General features: G+C 48.3%; 1 protein-coding gene across 1 annotated transcript in view; it reads right to left on the reverse strand.

The window, feature by feature from the left end:
- Positions 1-1,577: 1,577 nt before the first annotated feature.
- The window catches only part of Ca6 (carbonic anhydrase 6), a 29,327-nt gene continuing 6,955 nt past the window's right edge, over positions 1,578-23,949 (reverse strand). The window contains exons 2-9 of the mRNA XM_059255427.1: positions 22,318-22,449; positions 19,422-19,601; positions 14,192-14,340; positions 13,093-13,185; positions 11,313-11,382; positions 10,147-10,304; positions 6,290-6,410; positions 1,578-2,091 (exon numbers count right to left, since the gene is read on the reverse strand). Coding sequence (XP_059111410.1) covers positions 2,009-2,091; positions 6,290-6,410; positions 10,147-10,304; positions 11,313-11,382; positions 13,093-13,185; positions 14,192-14,340; positions 19,422-19,601; positions 22,318-22,449 — 986 coding nt within the window. The 3' untranslated portion in view covers positions 1,578-2,008. The remainder of the gene's footprint in view (positions 2,092-6,289; positions 6,411-10,146; positions 10,305-11,312; positions 11,383-13,092; positions 13,186-14,191; positions 14,341-19,421; positions 19,602-22,317; positions 22,450-23,949) is intronic.

Here is a 23,949-nt window from a genome sequence, read left to right on the forward strand (position 1 = left end):
TCTGTCCTTGCTCTGAAAATAGAACTGCCTTTTATCTCTTTGGCCCTTATCTCTCCAAGCTATCTCTGCTCCCACCATTTCTGGCAGGGCAGGGGAAGTGTGCTTGGTCGCTTGGTAACTTGGCTAAGCAACTTCTGTCACGGCTAGACGTACCTTTAAGTAGGAATCAGTTCTGAGATCATTGTTAAGGGTGGATCTAAAACTAGAGATAAGACTTTGGAAAGGAGAAAGTTAAGCTTAATTAGCATATCCACCAGGCCTTCTCAAACAGTCTGGTGCTTAAGTCTGTTCTTAGAGAGGACAGACATATCTCTGAAAAGATACTTTCATCCGTCCAGGGATGGTCCTGGCTGGATGCTGCTAATGATGATAATTACAGAAAGGCCTGAAATTAGGGGATCCTGGCTATGTTACTGCACAGAAGGTTATCTAAATAGTCCATTAGTAGAGGGGAAACTGTGCCCAATGAATGATGGAAAAGCTACAATAGCACACGAGAAATTTATAGCAGGAAACGGCTGATAATCAAAAGTCAATATCACCAAGGCTCCTTGAGCCTCAGCTTGACCTCTGGAAGGCCCTTGGCTTCTTCCAGGTATTAGCTTGTTATCATCAGCTGAAATTGTTGTACCTGTTTAGAGAAACCTCCAAAGACCACCAAGGAGCCAGTTTCCAATGCAAGCACATAAGGGTCCTTTTATTGTCAGGTTCGAACCTGGGCCACTGCCAGGCAGATGGAGGGAAATGTGGCAGCAGCTGCAGGCCCAGAAGTAGAGAATTTTTATAGGGAAAAAACGCAAGCTGAGAATTACATGCTTTGGCAACTTGGGATTGAGTAGAAGGGATACGGGGCAAGGTGATTTTTTTTGAAACTATTAGTCTAGACTTTCGGCGCAAAACCACATTTGAAACTATTGGGTTGGACTTTTGTCAGAGAAACACAACTTGTTGGGAAGGATTATCTGGGATGCTCAGCAGGATTATCTAGATATCAAGGGTCATAAACTGCAGACAGAATGTCTGTAGCAGCATACTGCTCTGTATCTGTTCAAGTTGTCATGGCACATTCCTGAGGTCCTTCCTGTGTGGGGGGACCAACTACCACATTTATTTACCCCAGGGACTCTTGAGGAATGAGGCATAAGAGGCTTAGATAGAAATAAAGAGGGGAGAGAAACAGAGAGAAACACAGGATAGCCTCGGGTGGGTCTGGATCCTTATCCACCAGCCCAGAGCTTTATTCCAGAGGTCCATTTATAACAATGCCAAGAGGAGGGGCAAAGGACCTCCCCCTCGCCAGTTACAGCCAAGTGTAGACCTTCCAAACACCTGCTACTCCGGCCTGTGATCCAATCAACCTCCTATGCAGTCCTGCTGGGAACAGCCACTAGGAAACCTAGTGGGCTCCAACATTCCTGGAACTGAGTAGAGCAGGTGGTCCAAGATGGTGGCCCTACCCTAAGACGGAGTTTGTATTGCCCTCACAAAATCCTACTTCATATTATTGCAGCTTGAAGCACCTTAATTTTTAAAAAATAAAGTGGTACAAATGAATAGAAACACAGAATTTAAAGATGAATATTTCCAAAATCACTTTATTACAACTAAATTCTAAAGGGAAGTTTGGCTGATTTATAACTTAGATCAAAGTAAATGATTTTCTTTTTTTCGTACTGGGGAATCAAAACCAGGGTTATGGCAAGCACTCTATCACTGAACTGCATCCCCAGACCCAAAATTTAAATGAATGATTGACAGGAGGTTGTGGAAAGTTTGATTCCTTTGCATGTCCATCCAGATTTGTTCCCATCGTGATGTCTCACCCACATCCCTTCTCTTCCATCTGATGTGGCTCACTTCCTTTCATGGATGATAATCCCACTGAGTTAATCAGAGACTCACTGGAGGCAGCAAGGATTCCAGAGACAGGACAGGGTGAGCCCACAGGGCCATCGTGCCAATTCCGGTTCATTAATTGTACTTTTTCTTCTTAATTTTCACTGGTCTATCATACATAGTGTGGCCCAATAAAGTGTGCCCAGTTTTCCAGCTTCTGGTCGATCTTTTTTAGGTACAAATAGGACGGACCGGCTAGAACACATTCAATAAAAAGAAGAATTAAGCCAGGCATAGTGGCACACGCCTTTAATCCCAACCCTCAGGAGACAGAGGCTGGTGAGTCTCAGAGTTTGAGGCCAGCCTGGTGTACATAGCAAATTCCAGTCCAAACAGAGCTACATAATGAGAGCCTATCTGAAAAATAAATATAAGATGAAGAGTAACTGAAGAAGACATTCAGAGTTGACCTCAGGCTTCCACACTCACTCACATGTGTATACACCACACACTCACACTCATGTGTATATACCCCCCTACACTCACACACTCACACTCACATTTGTATATACCACCCACACCCACACACTCAAACTCACATATGTATATACCACACACACACTCACACTCACATGTGTATACCCCACATACACTCACACTCACATTTGTATGTACCACCCACACCCATACACTCACACTCACATGTATATACACCACACACTCACACTCACATGTGTATATACCACCCACCCACACACTCACTCACACTCATACTCACATGTGTATATACCACACACACATATACTCACACATGTGTATATAGCACCCTCACACACCCTCACACACACATACACACACACTCATATGTATACACCACCCTCACACACAGTCACATGTGTATACACCACACTCACACATACATACTCACATGTGTATATACTACTCTCACACACATATATGTATACACCACACACACACACACACACACACACACACACACTCACATGTGTACATACACCACACACACACACATTTAAAAAAATTAGACTTAAACAATCAAACTTAAAAGGATCTCATGGAAACAGAATGCAGAGTGGCTGGTCATAGTCTTCCCCGTGTGTGTGTGTGTGTGTGTGTGTGTGTGTGTGTGTGTGTGTGTGTGTGTGTTGCTGGGGAAGCAAAGCCAGAGCCTCAGGCATGCACTAGCACTAAGTCACATCCCAAGTCCTCTGTCTTCCTTGGTTTCTCCTGTATGGTTAGTTGATATGGTCAGTTAAGAAAGGATCATGAGTCTGCCAAAGACAGCAGAGGGCCAGGTTCTAGTGCTGGATGGCCGAGGCCATCTTCTGGGCCGCTTGGTGGCCATTCTGGCCCAGCAGGTACCACTGGGCCAGGACATGGTGGCTGTGCGCTGTGAGGGCATCAGCATTTCTGGAAATTTCTACAGAAACAAGTTAAAGTACTGGCCTTTCTCCCAAGTGGACGAATAGCAACCCCTCTAGAGGCCCCCTTTACTTCGGAGCCCCGAGCCTCATTTTTTGACAGACTGTGAGAGGCATGCTGCTCCCCAAGACCAGACGAGGCCAGGCTTCCCTGGAACGTCTCAAGGTGTTGGATAGGATCCCTCCACCCTATGACAAGAAAAAATGGATGGTGGTCCCTGCCACCCTCAAGGTTGTGCGGCTGAAGCCTACCAGAAAGTTTGCTTACGGGTGTCTAGCTCATAAAGTCAGGTGGGAGAACCAGGCAACAACAGCTGCTCTAGAGGAGAAACTCAAGGAAAAGACCAAAATCCTCTACAGAAGAAGAACAGCTCCTGAGGCTATGGAAACAAGCAGAAAAAAGTGGAGAAGAAAATCAGCAAGTCTACAGAGGTCCTCAAGACCAAGGGACTCCTGTGTGAGCCCAATAAAGACTGCCTCAAAAAGAGGAAAGAAAGGGAGGGAGGGAGGGAGGGAGGGAGGGAGGAAGGATCATATGAAATGTTATTATCAGTTAATGTGATCAAGCAGGATGGTATTCTACAGAACTGTGCAATGTTGTGGGCCATGGAACATGACTGAGTGGAGCGGTCCATGGCTATATAAAAGTCTGGGCCTGAAGGAAGAACAAAACGATACATGTTCTCTGTACTTTCATCAGCATGGGGCACAATTCTTGAGACCCCATGGGTGGGTGTGAGGAACGAGGCCACACACACACTCACACACACACACCCCTGGGAGGTGAGGCGGTCACCCTGCAGAGTGGGTGCAGATGGAGGACCTCTAGACACCAGGGGGCATCCTAGTCTGGGGATCTAGGACATGTACTCTCCCCTGAGGATAAGTTGGAGTCTCTCATGGAAAGCACTCAAGATGTGGGATACAGAACACCAAATGGTCTCTTGGTATACGTTGCAAGAGTAGTTGAAAAAAAAAATAGTAAAAATTTTTAGCAAGGAAAATGGAAACCTGGAAAATCATGGAACACAAAGATGGATTGGTGAATAAGTCCAAACATTCTTTGTTTAGCCTATATTCAAGTGAATCACATGACAGACATCACACTAGGAATAGGGATGCAGGGTCAGTGCTGTATGTGTACTGGCTGGTTTTGTGTGTCAACTTGACACAAGCTAGAGTCATCAGAGGAAGGATCCTCAGTTGAGGAAATGCCTCAATGAGATCCAGCTGTAAGGTGTTTTCTCATTTAGTGATCAATGTAGGAGGGCCCAGCCCATGGTGGGTGGTGCCATCCTTGCGCTACTGGTCCTGGGTTCTGTAAGACGGTGGGCTGAGCAAGTCACGGGAAGCAAGACAGTAAGCAGCATCCTCCACAGCCTCTGCATCAGCTCCTGCCTCCGGGATCCTGCCCTGTTTGAGTTTCTGTCCTGACTTCCTTCAGTGATGAACAGCAATGCTGAAGTATAAGTCAAATAAACCCTTTTCTCCCCAACTTGCCTTTTGGTCAACAGAAGCAACAGAAACTCTAACAACACAAATTGGTACTAGTGTAGTGGGTATTGCTGTGACAGACTTGACCATGTTTGGGCGAGGATTGTAGAAGGACTTTAGAACTTTGGGCTAGAAAAGCCACTGAGTGTTGAGGCCTCAGTGGGATGTTCTGTGGGAACTTGGAAGATAAGAATAATGAGAATCCCAGCACTCGGGAGGCAGAGCCAGGCGGATCTCTGTGAGTTCGAGGCCAGCCTGGGCTACCAAGTGAGTTCTAGGAAAGGCACAAAGCTACACAGAGAAACCTTGTCTCGAAAAACCAAAAAAAAAAAAAAAAAAAAAAAGAATAATGAGAGAAGTGCAGAGGATGGAGGCCTGGCTTGCAAAGTTTCTGAAGGAAGTTTGAAGACTCTATTGGGGCCATTTGTTATTTTGAATTAAGATCCTGAGTTTCCAGTTAGCTGGGGCTGAAGAATCAGCTGTGATTAACAAGACACCAGAGCCCTACTAAAGCAAAATTTTGCTTTGCTGGGATACTTGATGCTGGTTGGTTGGAGCCAAGATACTAGCGGTGTTTAAGAAGAGACCAGCATCACTGAGGTGAAATCTTCTGGGAAATGTTTCCTGAGAGGACAGAGAAGCTATGTTCCAGAGGTGGCCAAGATTGTACCTCACGCTGGCAGCTGGGCTTAGTAATCTGTAAGTCACCCAGGTGATGAAGGCATGAAGGGGTCATGGAGAGCAGCTGAGACTCGTCACTGTGAGAGGCCAGAAGAGGCCATTGGTGAAGGTGCAGCCTCAGTGGCAGTTGAAGGCCCAGGACTGAAGGGTCGTGTAAAGAAATTGAGGCTTAGCACCATGAGGAGAGCCTATGAGAGGCTACCAGTGAAAGTGCAGCCCGGCTGCAGCAGAAGCCCCTGGTGTTTTGGAGATGCCAGTACCGTGGGTTTTCTACCTTCGGTAGCATTATCAGCAGTAATAGAGAGGAACCAGTCAGCACCTGGAAGACAAGCCATGTGTTCTGTACAGGGCAGAGCTGGAGAAGTGACCCAAGCCCTTTGGAGGAGTCCAGAAGATCATGAGTGGATCCCAGACATTGGGTGGTTGTAATTGTTTGGCTTTGATGGTGGGGAGGGGGTGAAAATGGGTGGATAGAGGTGTGATTTTTAAAGTAGACTGGAAGTGGATTTGTAATACAGAAGGGAGGTAGAGGCTCTTGAGAAATAATCTCACGTGGGCTCAGTAAAGCTAACTTGAGGCTACATGCAGACAAGAGTTTGTGGATTCTCTTTGTTGCCTGGTTCTCCCTCCAACTATAGTCAAGATCAGGGAGACCACACACCATGCGGTGTCGTCTCTATTGTTCCCACTGAGTTGAGAGAAACAAGTGTCCGCCATCTTCTCCTGGCCCATGTGAATAGCATTCCTTCCTTCTCCGTTGCTATAGGAGAGCAGCCAGAGAAGGGAAGAGCTTGAGGTCCACAAGTCAAACAAAAGTAAGAGTTGATGTCACTTACACTTATCAGAGAATGGGAAATTGGTTTCCACTACTCTGTGGTTGAGGGGCTGGGTCTTGCGGTAGCCATCATGAAGGGTCTTATTGTGGTCATTCTTAATAGCATTCTCTATCCTCTCAACCTGCAGACAACATAAAGTAACTGATGCAGTGGCGGGGAGTACTGGGAAACTTAAAAGCATTTGGTTAGTGATTGAATAGATGCTGCCATCTCGGTGATGCTGGCAGAGTGTCAGACAACCTCAAGCTCAGCGGTCCTGAGTGGTCTGCCAGCCTCTACTCCGGATCTTACCCATCCACCTGTTCATCTCCCCAGGAGGATCTCCCACACTCCTGCCTCATCTTCTTATGTGAGTATTTGGTTAACAGAACAAAAGCAATAAGTAACAAAAACATATCAAGTGGTAAGCTCAGTGTTCATTTTTCTAAAAATATATTCTGTCTATATCCTTGAAGTTTGTTTTTGTTGTTGTTTCTGCATGCAAAAGGCTGGGTTCTCCATTCATTTCCCTTCTAGGAGTCAGAGTCTCCTGCCCTCTCTCTGTGGCTAACTCTCTGTATATATTGTTTACTTGTTTATTTATTTTGATTTTTCAATACAGGGTTTCTCTGTGTAGCCCTGGCTGTCCTGGAACTCAGTCTGTAGACTAGGCTGGTCTCAAACTCAGAGATCAGCCTGCCTCTGCCTCCCAAGTGCTGGGATTAAAGGTGGGTAGAGTTTTTATATTTTTAGACAGGGTCTCACTATGTAGCCCTCCTGGCCTGAAACTCACTATGTAGAGCAGGCTAACTTCAAACTCAGAGATCTGCCTGCCTCTGCCTCCCAAGTGTTGGATCTACAGCCATGCATCCCACACCAGGCTGAATCTCTTCTGGAACTTAAGTGAGCCATCTGCTAGATCTCTCTATTCTAGCCTCCATCTTTCTCTGCCACTTTGTACATTTCCACCTCCATTCCTCTTTGTGCCATGGTTAGACTACTTTCCTACCTCTGTCTTCCAATTTACTGTCTCTTGAATTAAATCCAACATGCTATTAAACTCATTCATTCAATTGTTAATTGTGGTTAATAGAGTTTCATCCCTAAAAATCTTGCTTGTTTTTCATTCCCGAATCTGGCTGATCATTTTGGACTTTTGTTCTTTCCCTATATTTAAATCTCTTATTTCTTTATGCACATCAGACACTCTTACATTATTTGTCTGGTAATTCCCCTGTCTGAAATCTTTATAACTCTGACTCAGGTAACCCTCATTCCCACTGTCTTTTTCCTTCTGTTTTGGGATTTGCCCCCACAGTGGTGGGGATGGAATCTAAGGCCTTGTTATGCTAGGCAAGTATCCTTAAAACCAAGCTATAATCTGAGCTTGGCTTTTTTTTTTTTTTTTTTTTTTTGGTTTTTCGAGACAGGATTTCTCTGTGTAGCTTTGCGCCTTTCCTGGAACTCGCTTTGGAGACCAGGCTGGCCTTGAACTCACAGAGATCCACCTGACTCTGCCTCCCGAGTGCTGGGATTAAAGGCATGCACCACCACTGCCCGGCTGAGCTTGGCTTTTTGAACAAATATATTATTTTGCCCAGGCTGGCTTGAAACTTACTGTGTCCAAGGCTAGCCTAGAGCTCTCTACCCTCTTGCCTCAGCCTTCGCTGAGATGACAGGCAAATGAACCCATGTAGTCTCTGAAGAGCTAAGCAGGCTTCTTTCTAATAATGTGACTTGTTGAATCCTTCTAGATCCAGATTTAAGTTGCATTTTTCCAGAGATAATCGGCCCATGCTATGTCCCTTCTCTGGGGACACTTCCAGCCTACTGATTTAACGTTTTGTGTGGGAGGGTCCTTGTCTAGTAGAAGCCTTTTCCATCTTCTGCTGGAGAAGAGAATTGAAGTTTAGAGGAAAGGAATATTTGTTTCTGAGGAAAAATAACGTCTAAGGAAATTTAGATTTGCCTTGTAGCTTCAGTAGTGTGTTCAACAGATGTATATTATGTCCCCATATGGTATTGTCTATTCACTAAAGTCAAACATTCAGAGCTAGGTGTGATGGCTCATGCCTGTAATCTCAACATTCAGGAGGCTGGGGCAGGAGGACTGCCATGACAGGGTTACAGAGTAAGACCCTGTCAGGAGGAGGATGTGGGGGTGGGAGGAGAATGGAAGGGAGGGAGGGAGGGAGACAAGGAGAGAGGGAGTTTGGTAGGTAAGTTGGTAGGTAGGTAAGTTGGTAGGTAGGTAGGTATATTGGTAGGTAGGTAGGTAGGTTGGTAGGTAGGTAGGTAGGTTGGTTGGTAGGTAGGTTGGTAGGCAGGTAGGTTGGTAGGTAGGTTGGTAGGTAGGTTGGTAGGCAGGTTGGTAGGCAGGTAGGTTGGTAGGTAGGTTGGTAGGTAGGTAGGTAGGTTGGTAGGTAGGTAGGTTGGTTGGTTGGTAGGTAGGTAGGTTGGTTGGTTGGTAGGTAGGTAGGTAGGTAGGCAGGTAGGTTGGCAGGTAGGTTGGTAGGTAGGTTGGTTGGTTGGTTGGTTGGTAGGTAGGTTGGTTGGTAGGTAGGTTGGTTGGTAGGTAGGTTGGTTGGTTGGTTGGTTGGTTGGTAGGTAAGTAGGTAGGTAGGCAGGTAGGTTGGTAGGTAGGTTGGTTGGTTGGTAGGTAGGTAGGTTGGTAGGTAGGTAGGTTGGTTGGTTGGTAGGTAGGTAGGTTGGTAGGTTGGTAGGTAGGTAGGTTGGTAGGTAGGTAGGTTGGTTGGTTGGTAGGTTGGTTGGTTGGTAGATAGGTTGGCTGACTCACTCATGTGCCTGGACTATTTATTATTTTGAATGATAGAGCAATTCTCCTCAAAAGACAGCGTACATGGCTGGAGAAATGGCTCAGTGGTTAAGAGCACTTGTTACTCTTGCAGAGAACCTAAGTTTGGTTCCTAGCACCCACACAGCAGCTTCCAAGTTCCTATAACTCCAATTCCTGGAGCTCTGATGGTCTTCTGTATGCACATGGTACACAAAGATACACCCCAGTGCGACAGGTATACACTCAGGGGCACACACATACAAATGAAATTAATCAGTTTTTTTAAAGACCAAATATAAAGCTGTGTTCTAACACGACAAAGAGCTGAAGCAGTCCTTGGCCTGAGACGTGAAAGAAGTTAGAATGTAAGCCACACAAGGACCTAGGACGGCACGTGGCCAAGTCTGCCTGAGAACATTCCTCTCCACCATGAACTTCTTTCACACGGCCTGGGCACCAGACCTTTCAATGCATCGAATCTAAGCTCCTGGATCAGCTGGGGCCTCCAACACCCATCCCTACCTCAGTGGTTGAAGGTCACCTGCAGTTCCATGGGGGTGGGGGAAGGGGGAGTGGTATTTGTCCTGGTTAGTTTTATGTCAGCATGACACAAACTAGAGTCATCTGAAAGGAGGAAACCTCAACTGAGAAGCCTCGTAAGAAACAACTGTGGGGCCTTTTCTTAATTAGTGATTGATGGGAGAGGGCCCAGCCCATGGTGGGTGGTGCCATCCCTTGGCTGCTGGTCCCAGGTTGTATAAAAAAGCAGGCTGAGGAAGCCATAAGAAACAGCACCCCTCCATGGCCTCTGCATCAGCTCCTGCCTCCAGGTTCCTGCCCTGTTTGAGTTCCTGTCCTGACTTTCTTCAGTGATGAACAGGGATGTGGAAGTGTAAGCCAAATAAACTCTTTCCTCCCCAAGTTGCTTTGGTCATGGTGTTTCATCACAGAAATAATAACCCTAACTAAGACAGTATCAGAGCCTCTGTGTGGCCAATACCAAAGAATCAGGTGGGCCTCTGAAGTGTCCTTGTTAGCCAGACAGTCAAAGGGAGGCTTTGATGAAGTGGTGCTGTGTTACCTGCTTCTTGGAGAGCTTGACAGAATCTCGAAACACAAACCACTTGACGTTCTCTGTGCAGGGTGGAGTGGTGAGCGAGCCTTCGTAGGTATAATAGTTGCGCGTGTCTCTGGGCAGCATTTTCTGAATGGTAGTGTCTTTCAGAGTTGTGGTTTGTCCTAAGAAAGAAGACACGGAATGGAGTGGGAAGGAGCGCTGCTGTCCCGGGAGGGGCAGCTCAGGCTCTGCCTCGGCATACGGAATCTTCCAGTCCTCTGCCGAAGCCAAAGAATAAAGAAGCTGGTGACTGAAAAGCTGTCCACCAGTTCACTGCTCCATGGATGGGTGCAGAGCTGAGCGCTGACCCTGGGGATGCACAAGTGTAATCTTACATTTGGGAGACTGAGGCAGGAAGACGTCCACGAATTCCAAGCCAGCCTGGGCTTTAAAATGACTTCCAGAGGCTAGAGAGGCTCAGCAGTTAAGAGGGCCTTCTTGAAGGCCCTCTCCCAGAAGTCCCTTATTCTGCTCTCAGCACCCATGTCCGATGACTTACACTGCCTGTAACTCCAGCTCCAAGGGATCAGAGCTAAAGTTCCAGGATTTGTGGGACATTCGGCTGGTTAGATGGGTCTGGGATCTGATCCCTGGTCCTGATGACTGTGGAACAAGCACTCTTAACTGCTGAGCCAGCTCTTCATCCTCTCTACAGAAGGCTTTTTTAAAATTTATTTTTATTTTATGCCTATGAGTGTCTTGCCTGCATGTATGTATGTACACTATGTGCATGTCTGGTACCCAAAGAGGTCAGAAGAGGGCTTCAGATCCCCTGAAACAGGAGTTAGTTATGAGCCAGTGTGCAGGTGCTGGGAATCAAACCCAGATCCTCTGCAAGAGCAGCAAGTGCTCTTAACCACTGAGTGTAGCTTTCTGGCCTCTGAGAGTGTGCCTGATCACACAAGCACTCATACATAATTTAAAAATCCATATTTAAAGCCTGGAGAAAAGACAATGGCCAAGAACTTATAGACAGGTTTCTCAGAGGTATGTTTCCCTCCTAAACGTACGGCAGAAAGGGCTGGGACAAGGTTCCCTCAGCCAAAGAGACCCAAACCTCCCTCCAAAGGGCAGTGCCTTCCCTACTCACCCCACACTCAAACCTCTTCCTTGCTGTGGGTGTTCCTTACCTGGATGCGTGATGTTGAACAACTCGGAAATGAAGGCGCTGTAGTAAGTATTTTCGTTATACTCATCAATCTGGAGAGAAGCACAGAACACTCACCCACCCACCCTCACCACCATGAGAACTACCCACCCACCCACCCTACTTCACTACACCTCACCCCACCCCACCTCACCTCACCCCACCCCCACCAGCTGCTTGGTTTCCTAGCTAGGAAGGCTGAGTGGAGAACAAGGGGACGGTGCAGCTCAGCTGGGCTAGGGGGACAAGATGACTGCTCCTTGCTACTAACTACCTGGGCTCTGTCCTCAGAGTTCTGACAGACAAGATGCCCCAGGCAAAACTGCTCCTGTAGCCCTATTGCTAGGACACTCTTTCATATGACTGTTGATTTCATTGACTTATTTTAATGTGTATCAGAGTTTGCCTGTGTGTGAGTGTGTGTGTGTGTGTGTGTGTGTGTGTGTGTGTGTGTGTGTACCATCTGCATGCAGTGCCTACGGAGCCCAGAAGAGGGCAGACTCACTGGAACTGGAGTCACAGTAGGTTGTGAACTGTCATGTGGGTGCTGGGAACTGTACTCTTGTCCTCTGCAAGAGCAGCAAGGACTCTTAACCACTAAGCCATCTCTCTAGCCCTGTTGTTTTGTTTTTGTTTATTTTAAGATAAAAATAAAAGTTGCTTTTGGTGTAAAAGGCATATTTTTTTGTTTTCTATTGATTTGGTTGGTTTGGGTTTGATTTTGTTTATTTCCATTTAGTTTTTCTGTGTAGCCCTGGCTGTCCTGGAACTAGCTCCATAGATCAGGCTGGCCTCCAACTTGGAGATCCTGCCTCTGTCTCCTGAGTGCTAGGATTAAAGGTATGTGCTACCACCACCCAGCTTGATTTTTTTTTTTTTTTTTGAAACAAGGTCTCATTGTGTAGGCTGGGCTGGTCTAGAACTCCCTACACAGACTATGATGGCCTCAGACTTACAGCAATCTACTCCTGCTTCCCGAGTACTGAGATTACAGTCATGTACCACAACAGACAACTTCAATTTTCTGTTGACTTTTTCTCCTAGGATTACAGGCTTACACCATCACAAGCAGCTTTGTTTTTATGTTTTGAGATACTATGGAACCAGTTGGGTAGTTCATTTTGTTTGTAAATTTTTTCCAGTTTAATATTAAGTTTTTTGAGAATTCGATTCCTGTCTACTTTGAAAAATTGTTTTTAGATTTATTTATTTTCATTTTACATGTATAGGTATTTTACCTGCATGTGTGTTTGTGTACCATGTGCATGCCTGGTGCCCTCAGGGGCCAAAAGAAGACTTTCAGTCTTCTGGAACTGGTTGTGAAGTGCCATGTGAGTGCTGAGAACCTGGGTCGTCCAGTGCTCTCAATCCCTGAGCGACCTCTCCAGCCCAGATTCCTGCCTACTTCTAACTACCTATCTCTAAGTCCATCACATGGGCTTTCTTAGAAATGTAGCGCCGGTGCCTTAGTCTGGCTGCACTGGAGGCTCCACATAGCCCATTAGACCGGCTTGTGTCCAGTCAACCCTTCTGGGATTCCAGGTCTTCTAGGTCATCTTTTTACCCAGGGTCCCATGGTTCACAACACAGGAGTGAGCAAGGGCTGGGCAAAGGTCAACCCTCCACGGAGGGAGCTTTCCCAGGAAAGCTTAGGAAGGGGTTGAGAGAGAACGAAGATGGCATGTCATTCAGACAGCACACCTCGTTTGGACACGAGGGCACAGCAGCCTGAGTGCAGACACACATCACAGTTCTAGCCCTACCTCAACAAAGACTGCCATTACAGCCAAACCATCGGGTTGACTCTGAGCCTCCTCGAAGCTTCCGTACTTGTCATTGAAGTGAACAAAGTGGATCTGTGAGTGAGGAAAAGCAGGTCAAGGGCAGTTCATGGGGACCTCAAACTCTTAAGGATTCCAAGGGGGAAGGGAAAGAATGTAAGGTGCTACAGCTGAGCCCTCTACCCCACACAAACAGCCCTCCCCTCCTTCCTCCTGTGCAAACTAGGCGCCCCAACTGCCAAGACCAGAAACTTCTCTGAGAATGCAAAGAGGGTAAGCGGGGTTCTGGAAGGTGGTGGTTCTGGTTTACCTTGATCCAACCTCTTTCCTGGCAGAGGCTGAAGCCACTATGGCCTCCTCAGACCTCTAGAGGGCCTGAGGAGAGAGTGAGCAATGCACTCCCCTCTCCAGGGAAGCCACTGTAAGCCTGAAGTCAGCCCAAGGATGGATGCAGGCCAAAGAAGTACTCTAAAATTCTAACACAAAAATCCAGCCGAAACAGAGGGAGGCCTGCCGCCATGCAGGCGAGAGACTCCTGCCATGCTGTGAGTTCTCTGAAGAGAGATCCCATTTATGTTCCCTCACAAAGCTGTGACCAGTAAGTAATTTCTCAATGAACTGAAAATAAATTCAACCACAGGTGACGGAACCGTCACCATACCACCACCGTTACACAAATTAGCTATTTCAGTAGGAAAGGGAGGGCCGGAGGGCTGGCTCAGTTGGTGAAGCGCTTATTATGTGAGCCATGAGGGCGTGAGTTCGATCCCAGCACCCACAAAGAGGAACTGGGCACAGTTGTGCATGCCTGCAACCTCAGTGCTCAAGCAGTGGTAATAAGATCCGTGGGTTCAGTGGCCAGCCAGTCTAGCTAGTAGATGGGATCTAGACTCAGTGAGAGAGCCTGCTTCAAAAACCAAGTAAGAGTGTGATAGTGGAAGACGATGTCAACCCCTGGCCTCCACACACATGCACATGCACCCTCACATGCATGTGCACACACATGACACCTGTGTAACACAGTCATAAAAAGAAAAGTGGAGATTGAAGGAAAGGGGACCCTATTGGGGTCGTCACATACCTCCATCACACGCCTGATCCCATCAACGGTGTGCTCGGAGCCGCTGATTCCTGAGGGGCCTCCACCCCAGTGAAAGTGCAATTGCTGTGATCTGTACAGACTGCCCTTAGAGTCTGTCATGTGCATGGTGTGAGGCAGGGTGATCTGCACTGCAAGAGAACAACACAGAGAGGCTCCCCTGGGTCATCTCCCACCCCACACCCAAGGCAACCCAAGGTGTGACTGGTGGATTAGACTGCTGTCCCCAAAGGAAAGGTGGAACTGGCATGCAGAACACCTCTCTGTCCAGAACTGCCAGGTCAGGGGAAAGACTACAGCACAGCAGATCTGCCTTGTTGGTCTTAGAAAATGGGAAAGCTCAGAAAATATATTGCCCAAAGTACATTCCTATACTCCCAGTCCTTGGAGGCTGAGGCAGGAGGATTGCTAGTTTGAGGCATGGCTTCATGGCTTTCCCATGCAGACTCTTAGCTAGCCCATAGAAGTGCCAGCTCTGCTGGGACCTGAGGCAGTACTGAGCTCCAACACTCCTGTTTTGTGGACAAAGAAACTGACCCTGGATGGGGAAGACTCGGTATCACACTGTGCCTTGGGCGGGGGCAGAGCTGGGCTAAGAACCCAGTACCTAGATCCCCGTCTCTAACTACACATCATCATGATGTGGCCCAACTTGTTCTCAGCAGACAAGAAACCAAATTACCCAGCCAGCCAGGACCATGCAAGCTCTTGCTTGGCTTAGAACTTAATTTGACTGGGATTCTAACACTAAAATGTGAGGCTTTCACTGCAGGGAAAATGAATGAGTCCTCCCACCCCATGCCCTACAGACTTCCTCCAGGGACATTACTTGGGTCAAATGACTGCAGACATTCATCTCACTGGCACAGACCTTAAAGTTTTGTCAGCCAGGCAGCAGTGGCACATACTTTTAATCCCAGCACTTAGGAGGCAGAGGCAGGTGGATATCTGTGAGTTCGAGGTCAGCCTGGTCTACATAGTGAGTTCCAGGACAGCCAGGGCTACACAGAGAAACCCTGTCTTGAAAAATAAACAAACCAAAAAATAAAAAATAAAATAAAATAAAATAAATGAATAATAAATAAATAAATCACAGGAATCCAGCCTCAAGGGTGTGAATGGCCCCTTTGGGTTTTTTGGTTTTTTTTTTTCTTTTTTTTTTTTTTTCTTTATTTGAGACAGGGTTTCTCTGTGTAGCCCTGGCTGTCCTCAAACCCACAGAGAACCTCCTGTCTCTGCCTCCCACGTGCTGGGATCAAAGGCGTGTGCCACCACCTCCTGGCATGAATGGCCCCTTTGTAGAACACACACTTTTTTTTTTTTTTTTTTTTTTTTTTTGGTTTTTCGAGACAGGGTTTCTCTGTGTAGCTTTGCGCCTTTCCTGGAACTCACTTGGTAGCCCAGGCTGGCCTCGAACTCACAGAGATCCGCCTGGCTCTGCCTCCCGAGTGCTGGGATTAAAGGCGTGCGCCACCACCGCCCGGCCGAACACACACTTTTTATTTAGAGCCTCAAAAATCTATGTTCTCAAGAATGGTGGAAGCTTTAAAGGAGGAAGTATGCTGAGGTAGCTCTGCTGCGGTCAGTGGGGCCAGGAACCTGGACCCCACAGAGCTTCTGAACGGATGGTTGCCTCCACAAGAGCAACAAGAGAAATCCTGACAATTCCCTGTTCCCAGCGCACAGCGTCCAGGGGACAGGTCATTTCTAGCCTGGCATTCCATGGACAGGCCTGCACAGGCCAGCTTAGAAAGGAGCTGTCGTTCTGAGCTTTGAGGCTGTGCTATTGAACAGCCCAAATCTGTCTCCAAATCCACTTATTAAACTTTCCAGATTCTGAAAATGGATTCACCTTCCAAACCCGTTAGCTCCTTCTGTGAGTAATGAAAATGTAACCAGTGTCTCACCAGACAATAGACGTCTGTCACATCATTTGCTGTGCTCAGAAGACTGTCGTGGGGCTGAGGACGCAGTTCAATGGGTAGCGTGCTTGCCCAGCATGCACTGGGCCCTGGGTTTGATCCCCAGCTCCACATAAAACTGTTTATGGGGGGCTGGAGATATGGCTCAGTGGTTAAGAGCACTGACTGCTCTTCCAGAGGACCTGGGTTCAGTTCCCAGCACCCACATGGCAGCTCACAACTGTCTGTAACTCCAACATCTGACACCCTCACACAGACTTACATGCAGGTAAAAATAAATAAACAAATAAAAAATTGTCCATGGTAGCACACTCCCATAATCCCAGCACTCAAGAAACAGAAGTGGAACATCAGGAGCCCAGGGTCATCCTCAGCTGAGGCCATCTTGGGTTGTTTTTAAAAGAAGGGATGTTAGCCAGGGTGCGGGGGTGGTAGTCTTTAATCCAAGCACTTGGGAGGCAGAGACAGGTGGATCTCTGAGTTCCAGGCCAGTCAGGTCTACAGAGTGAGTCCCAGGACAGACGGGGCTACACAGAGAAACCCTGTTTTGAGGGGTGGGGAATGAGTGGGAAGGGATGTTGACAGTATAATCAGCCCTGCCCCAGTTTTGCCTAGCCAGTGTAAGACCATAGGTTCTACTGTTAACCCTAGAAAATATTAACAACAACAAAATTGTTCTGCAAAAGACACTGCCCAGAGAATGAAAAGATAAATGATAGACTGTAAGAAAGGATTTGTAAATATCTGATAAAAAGTCCACTATAGGACTAAAATGATGGCTCAGAGGTTAAGAGCACTGGCTGCTCTTCCAGAGAACCTGGTTCAATTCCCAGCACCCATATAACAGCATACAACACCTGTAATTCCAGTTCCAGGGGAACAACACCCTCTCCTGGCCTCCACAGGCACTGTACACACATGGTGCACATAACACACACAGGCAAACACTCATACACATAAAAATGTTTACAAAAAATAAAGGACTCTTAAAATTCAACAATAAAGCCAGGCATGCAGCACATGCCTTTAATCTCAGCACTCAGGAGGCAGAGGCAGACAGATCTCTGTAAGTCTGAGGCCAGCCTGGTCTACAGAGAGAGTTGCAGGACAGCCAGGGCTGCACAAAGAAACCCTGTCTCAGGGGGGAAAAAAACTCAACAAAAAGAAAATGAGCATGCTGATTTTGAAAATCAGCAAAACACCTTCTTTATCATAGAAGATCCTATGAGCTGGACATGTCTGTAGTCCCATCACTCAAGAGGTTGAGGCAGAAGGATCACTTGACATAGTTTTAAATCAGCCTGGACAACATGGAGACCCTTCCCCATCTGTTACAGAAACAGATTGTGGGGGCTTGAGAGATAACTTGGTAGTTAACATGCACCGCTCTTGCAGAGGACCCAAATTCAACTCCCAGCACCCATGTTAAGTGGCTCCCAAATGCCTGTAACTCTGGCTCCAGGAGGATCTGGGGCCCCTGGCATCTGAGGGTACCTGCACTCATGTGCACAGACCCACACACAGAGGCATATATACATAGTTGAAAATAATGAAATAAATCTTTAAAAATAGATTATAAATTCAGCCCAAAAGTAGAACACAGACTTAGCATGCACAGAGCCCCCCAGTACCTCAAAAAGATAGGGGGTTATTAGTAGTTGTGGATCTCAGTAGACCTAGCCACAGGTACCTGAGGCCACTTACAGACATGACTCTGTTCTTCCTCTTACTATTCGCCCAACCCAGAACTGGAATTTGGTTTTGTTGTCTCAGTGGGGCAATACACACCTGGACACAGACAGCAAGCTGACCACCAGGAACCATGTGCGACACTGAGGTACCAGGAAGGGCTGAGAACCAAATGTCTGGGCCTGTGTCACTGAGCTGTTAGTGACTGTGATCTTTAGTGAGCCCATGGCCTCCTGAGACCTCAGGCTTTCTGCCTGAAAATGGCCCTTCTTAGCCAAGCTTGGGGGTGCAGGCCCCCAATCCCAGCATTTGGGAAGTAGAGACAGGAGGTCAAGAGTTCAAAGGCACTCTGAACTCAGAGTTTGGGACCAGCCTCGGTTACATGAGCTCAAAAAATCAAAGATGGGCTACAGGAGCTGGCTTGGTGGATGCAGTGCTTACCACATAAGCAGGAGGTCCTGAGTTTGGGACCCCAGACACCTTCATACAAAGCCAGACACAGAGCCTCACACATGTGATCCCAGCCCTAGGGAAGGTAACAGGCAAATCCAGCAGCCAGTCTAGCAAAATCAATGAATGACTGTCTCAAAAACTAAGATGGAGGGCTGGAGGGCTGGCTCAGTGAGCAAAGGCACTTGCTACCAAGCCTGATGACCTGTGTTTGAGCTCCATGACCAATATAGTAGAAGGAGGCACATTGCACACATACAAACAAATAAATAAATGTAATAAAAATTTAAAAACTAAGAGTTATTGAGGAAGACACTGGATGTTAATCTCTGGCTTTCATCTACATGTGCACATATGTACCTGTGCACCTAGACACACGCCCACACTAATACACCCCACACAATGTTCCCCTCCTGAGGTTGCTGTGAGGCTCACAGACAAGCCTAATGGAGAATCAGAAGGACACACACACTATGTGGATGTCATAGTGGCCCAAAGAGGGCTCCCAAGACCCAGCTTTCCCATCTGACACACATTCATATTCTCCCCCCCCCCCCGGAAAAAACAAGGGGAATTCTTTTTGAACCTCTGAGAAACTTAGTTACCTCTCATGTGCTTGTAACTAATCAGACTCCATACAGAAAATATGAAAACGGGAGCCTACATGCATCAAAACAGCAGGGACTGTAACCCTGAGTCACCCTGTCCTCTGTCTGAAGGCCCTGCTGGGTGCGTCAGAGCAGACTCAGGTAAGGGTCTTTCGGTGTATTGTTCAGGTTTTGGTTTTGAGATTAGGTCCAACTACGTATTCCAGGCTAGCCTCAAACTCACGGAGATCCAACTGCCTCTGCCTTCCGAATGCTGAAATTAAAAGTGTGTGCCACCACACTTGGCAGGGGGTTATTATTATTATTATTATTATTATTATTATTACATTTATTTGGGGGTTGGGGAAAGTGCCTGCCATGGAGCCTGTGTGGAAGCAGCTGGCTTTGGAGAATCGGCTCTTTCCTTCCACAGTGTAGGTCCCAGGGACACAGATTTTCAGGTTTCCAAACAGGTGCCTTGGAGGAGCCCACAGGGGCTGAGTTTAGAGCGGAGGTCCTACCTGCGTTGCATGCAGACTGCCAGGCCCACCGGAGCCCTCTTACCTGTGTGGCCATTGTTAGTCATGGAGAACTGCAGTCCCTCTTCCCCGTAGCCGACCAGGTTCAGCCTCTTCAAGGACTGGTTGAACTTCATCTCATGCTTCACCAGGTCGATAGGCGACTGCTTCCGCCCCCCGCAGGCGGGGTACTCCTTAGACCATTGGTCCTCTGTTAGCCCTTCCCCTGCAACAGGAGAGAGTGGGGCCCAGCTCAGAGCGGCGGAGCCTAAGGCTTCTTAGCAGACCAGGGTCAGGCTCTTCTGGGTGGAAGACCCACAGGGAAAACTTCTGGAAACAGAAGCAGAGCTTCCAGAAGGCAGGGCAGGAGAGCTCTACACTAAGCCAAGGACTCGGCTTGGGATGTGGCGATGGGGTTATCTTCCGACTCATCCTTGCGGCCACGGGCCCAGGGGTCTGCTCTGGAGAGTAGCTAGTTGACCCTCTTCCTTGAAGTTTTCACAGCTGATGAACGCCCTGTAGGGAGCCTGGGTCTACCAACAACCCCTGACCTTATTTTCAGAGAATATAGTTTTCCTTCCAAGCCCTGTACTTGAGCCCCCCGGCTTCCCCTGATGTCAGAACCTTCCCCCAACAGCGGCTGTTGCTTGCTCCAGCGTCTTCTTTGGGCCAACAGAAAGGCCAAGACCACCTAGGTCACAACCCGTGGGTACAGGGCACTTGAAGAAGCATCCTGTTAAAAGGGTGCTGCATGCCGGGCGGTGGTGGCGCACGCCTTTAATCCCAGCACTTGGGAGGCAGAGGCAGGTGGATCTTTGTGAGTTCGAGGCCAGCCTGGTCTACAGAGCGAGATCCAGGAAAAGGCGCAAAGCTACACAGAGAAACCCTGTCTCAAAAAACCAAAAAAAAAAAAAAAAAAAAAAAAAGGGTGCTGCAGGCCTGTAACCCCAGCCCTGGGGAGATGGAGGCAGGAGGGTCAAAAGTACAAGGTCATCTTCAGCTACAAACCAAGTTCAAGGCCAGTGTGGACTACATTAGATCCTGTCTTAGAAAGCAACACAAAAGCAATAAAATAAAATTTGAACATATCCATAGTTCCAGCTTCTCAGGGGATTGAGGTGAGAGAATTTTTTTTTTTTAAGAGGCAGGAGGCTCTTTAGAATCCAGGAGTTAACCTGTTTTATGAGACTTCTTACTATGTAGTCCTGGCTGGCCTTGAACTTGTGGCAATCCTCCTATCTTAGTCTTTGGGGGGTTGGGATTACAATCCTGTGATACCAGGTAGAACCGAGCCCAGAGATTCCAGGTCAGCAATCTGGGTAAAGTAATGAGACTCTCTCTCTCTCTCTCTCTCTCTCTCTCTCTCTCTCTCTCTCTCTCAGGAGGACGAGGAGAAGAAGAGAGAAAAGGAAGGAGGGAGGGAGGGATGGAGGGAGAGAGGGAGAGAGGAAGCTGTAAAGTTTATCTTTTTGGAGATGGTTAATAATCCTGGGGCCAGAGTAATGACGGCCAGTCACTGCAGATGACAGAGGCCCCACCTCACTGAGGGTTTTATTTTTTGAGACAAGGTCTCTCACTATGTTAACCAGGCTGGCCTGGAACTCACAGAGATCCACCTGCCTCTGCTTCCTGAGAGCTGGGATTAAAGGGGTTCGTTACCATGCCCAGCTCTGTTCGGCCATTTCCGATCGAGGACACTTCAAGATTAGCTTTCCATGAGTGCAGGGCTCGTTCTAGGTAAGAATGGAGCTCCAGCAGGGGCTTCTTAGTTTGCAAGTTGATTCTCTTCTCGTCCCACTCAATAATTCAAACCAAGTTTTAAACAAGTCTTTCTTACAGGCAAATGCCCAGATCAAGGAAAGAGGCCTGAGGCCCACTGCTCTGTGACCGGAGTGCTTTGGGTCTGGGTCTTATAGACATGGGAAGAGGTCGAGGGTACAGCTCATCAGCAGAGCTTGCCTAGCATGCATGTGGCTGGGCTCTAAGCCTAGTGTCAGGGAAGCAAAAATGTGGAGCAGCTCACATATCTTCCTACTGGGCACTTAACAAAAGTCACCCTGTGTTCTCCAGGCTCTGGGGGCCATGTGGGAGGGAGACCTTCAGTCTGGGAGTCTCTGATAGCATAAGGAAGACAAGAATTTGCCATCAGAATCCTCTGTCTTTCATTACCTCTGAACTACCACCAGTAAGACTGCTGGATGTCACAGAGTCCCTATCTTCCCGGGCGGGGTACGGGCTCCCTTTCTGGACAGGATGATTGATGGAGCTGCCCTATGAATTGGATTATCTGAGCCTCTACAAGGTTCCTGACTCTGTCTGTCACCTTGATTTAGGACTTACAGTCCACTCTGGATGAGCAGGCCATGCAGGGTAGACTTTGTCCTGTATCACTCTGGTCTCCTGTACCATCCAGCAGCCTTTAGCCTCCTCACCAGGCACCCCCATCCCTGACCTGGGTCTGTGGGGATACAAGTTCTTCTGTGGGAAGATTCTCAAGTTCTCCTTTTGAAGTCCCACTGGGCATCTCAAGGTAAGGTCAATGGGTTCTGACGAAGGCAAGGTGTCCTCCACCAGACCCTCAACTGTGAGCCTGCACATTTCTGAGGGGGATGCTATCTGTGGTCCGGGAGCCTCTTCTGTGAAGCCATAGGTTTCCTTTCTAGAAGTCTCATTTGTCACACATTGGGATAACAATAACAGCTTCCCAAGCAGACATGGCTTCTCGAGGCAGCCAATACTGGGTAGAAAAGATTTTAAAGCAGCCAAGTGAAGCTGGGTTGAGAGAGGGGAACCCTGTCTTCTCCCTCATTGGGGGTTTAAAGTCTATTTGTTCATTCAGAGATAGCAAAACACATGTGAACCCAAAGAGCAGGCAGACCCAACAGAGGACCCACACCCAGCACAGGCGGGCTGCCTGTCTGGAGTACCAGGTGGCTGCTTACCTGAGTAGGTCCAATGAGCCTGGACGCCCAGGAGGAACAGAGACACCACAGTCACCAGAGCCCTCATGGTAGATGCCGAAGGCCCGAGAGCAGCACAGGCTCTGGGCAGCACTTCTTTTAAAAGCTCAGAAACTGTAAATAACAATTTGCCAGGTCCAGCTGATCCGCCCCTGCTGCACCCACTGAACAACAACACCCTCCCCACAATGGCCCTTCTGACTTGGTGCCTTGTGCACGTGCCTCACCTCCTCCCAAGGCATTACCATAGCCAATTAACCCATGTCTGGTTGTTCAACATCTTTGGAAACTCAGTCCAGGGGCCACACAGTGCAGCCATTGTGGACCTTGAGTGATGAGTGATCTGTAGGGATGTGAAGAGCCCAGAGGCACAGTGCACCCGGAAACAGGGGCTTCCTGGAGGATGGCATTTCCTCTGCCCTTTCTCCTGGCTGTTGAAGGGAATCACCAGAGTCTGAAGACCTTGCCAGAGTCCAATTGGCATTCCCTGCCTGTCCCAGAGTGGACAGAAGAACATCCCTAATAATTCAGGGTTGCCCCCCACCCCCACCCCCTGCCCCCACTGCCCCACCCCTGGCCAGCTAGGCAGCTGGGAAGATAGTCTGGTACTCCAGCTTTGGGCAAGAAATGGAGGAGCCCAGTTGACAGCAGAGATAGGTTTATCCTCGACCTAAATCAGCCCTGGACCTTGGAGCCTGGCTCTTGAATTACATATGCACACATACTTTGGGGTCATTGAAGTTGAGGAGGTAGAGGAGGTGGAGGAGTTGGAGGAGGTGGTAGAGGTGGAGGAGGTGGAGCAGGTGGAGGAGGTGTTGGAGGTGGAGGAGGTAGAGGAGGTGGAAGAGGTAGAGGAGGTGGAGGAGGTGGAGGAGGTGTTGGAGGTGGAGGAGGTGTTGGAGGTGGAGGAGGTGGAGAAGGTAGAGGAGGTAGAGGAGGTGTTGAAGGTGTTGGAGGTGGAGGAGGTGGAGGAGGTGTCAGAGGTGGAGGAGGTGGAGGAGGTGAAAGAGGTAGAGGAGGTGTTGGAGGTGGAGGAGGTGTTGGAGGTGGAGGAGGTGTTGGAGGTGGAGGAGGTGGAGGAGGTAGAGGAGGTAGAGGAGGTAGAGGAGGTGTTGAAGGTGTTGGAGGTGGAGGAGGTGGAGGAGGTGTCAGAGGTGGAGGAGGTGGAGGAGGTGGAAGAGGTAGAGGAGGTGGAGGAGGTGGAGGAGGTGTTGGAGGTGGAGGAGGTGTTGGAGGTGGAGGAGGTGTTGGAGGTGGAGGAGGTGTTGGAGGTAGAGGAGGTGTTGGAGGTGGAGGAGGTGTTGGAGGTAGAGGAGGTGTTGGAGGTGGAGGAGGTGGAGGAGGTAGAGGAGGTGTTGGAGGTGGAGGAGGTGTTGGAGGTGGAGGAGGTGGAGGAGGTAGAGGAGGTGTTGGAGGTGGAGGAGGTGTTGGAGGTGGAGGAGATGTTGGAGGTGGAGGAGGTAGAGAAGGTGGAGGAGGTGGAGGGAGGTAGAGGAGGTGTTGGAGGTGGAGGAGGTGTTGGAGGTGGAGGAGGTGTTGGAGGTGGAGGAGGTGTTGGAGGTAGAGGAGGTGTTGGAGGTGGAGGAGGTAGAGGAGGTGTTGGAGGTGGAGGAG

This window comes from Peromyscus eremicus, chromosome 2 (assembly GCF_949786415.1).
Source record: "Peromyscus eremicus chromosome 2, PerEre_H2_v1, whole genome shotgun sequence".
Classification (NCBI taxonomy): Eukaryota; Metazoa; Chordata; class Mammalia; order Rodentia; family Cricetidae; genus Peromyscus; species Peromyscus eremicus.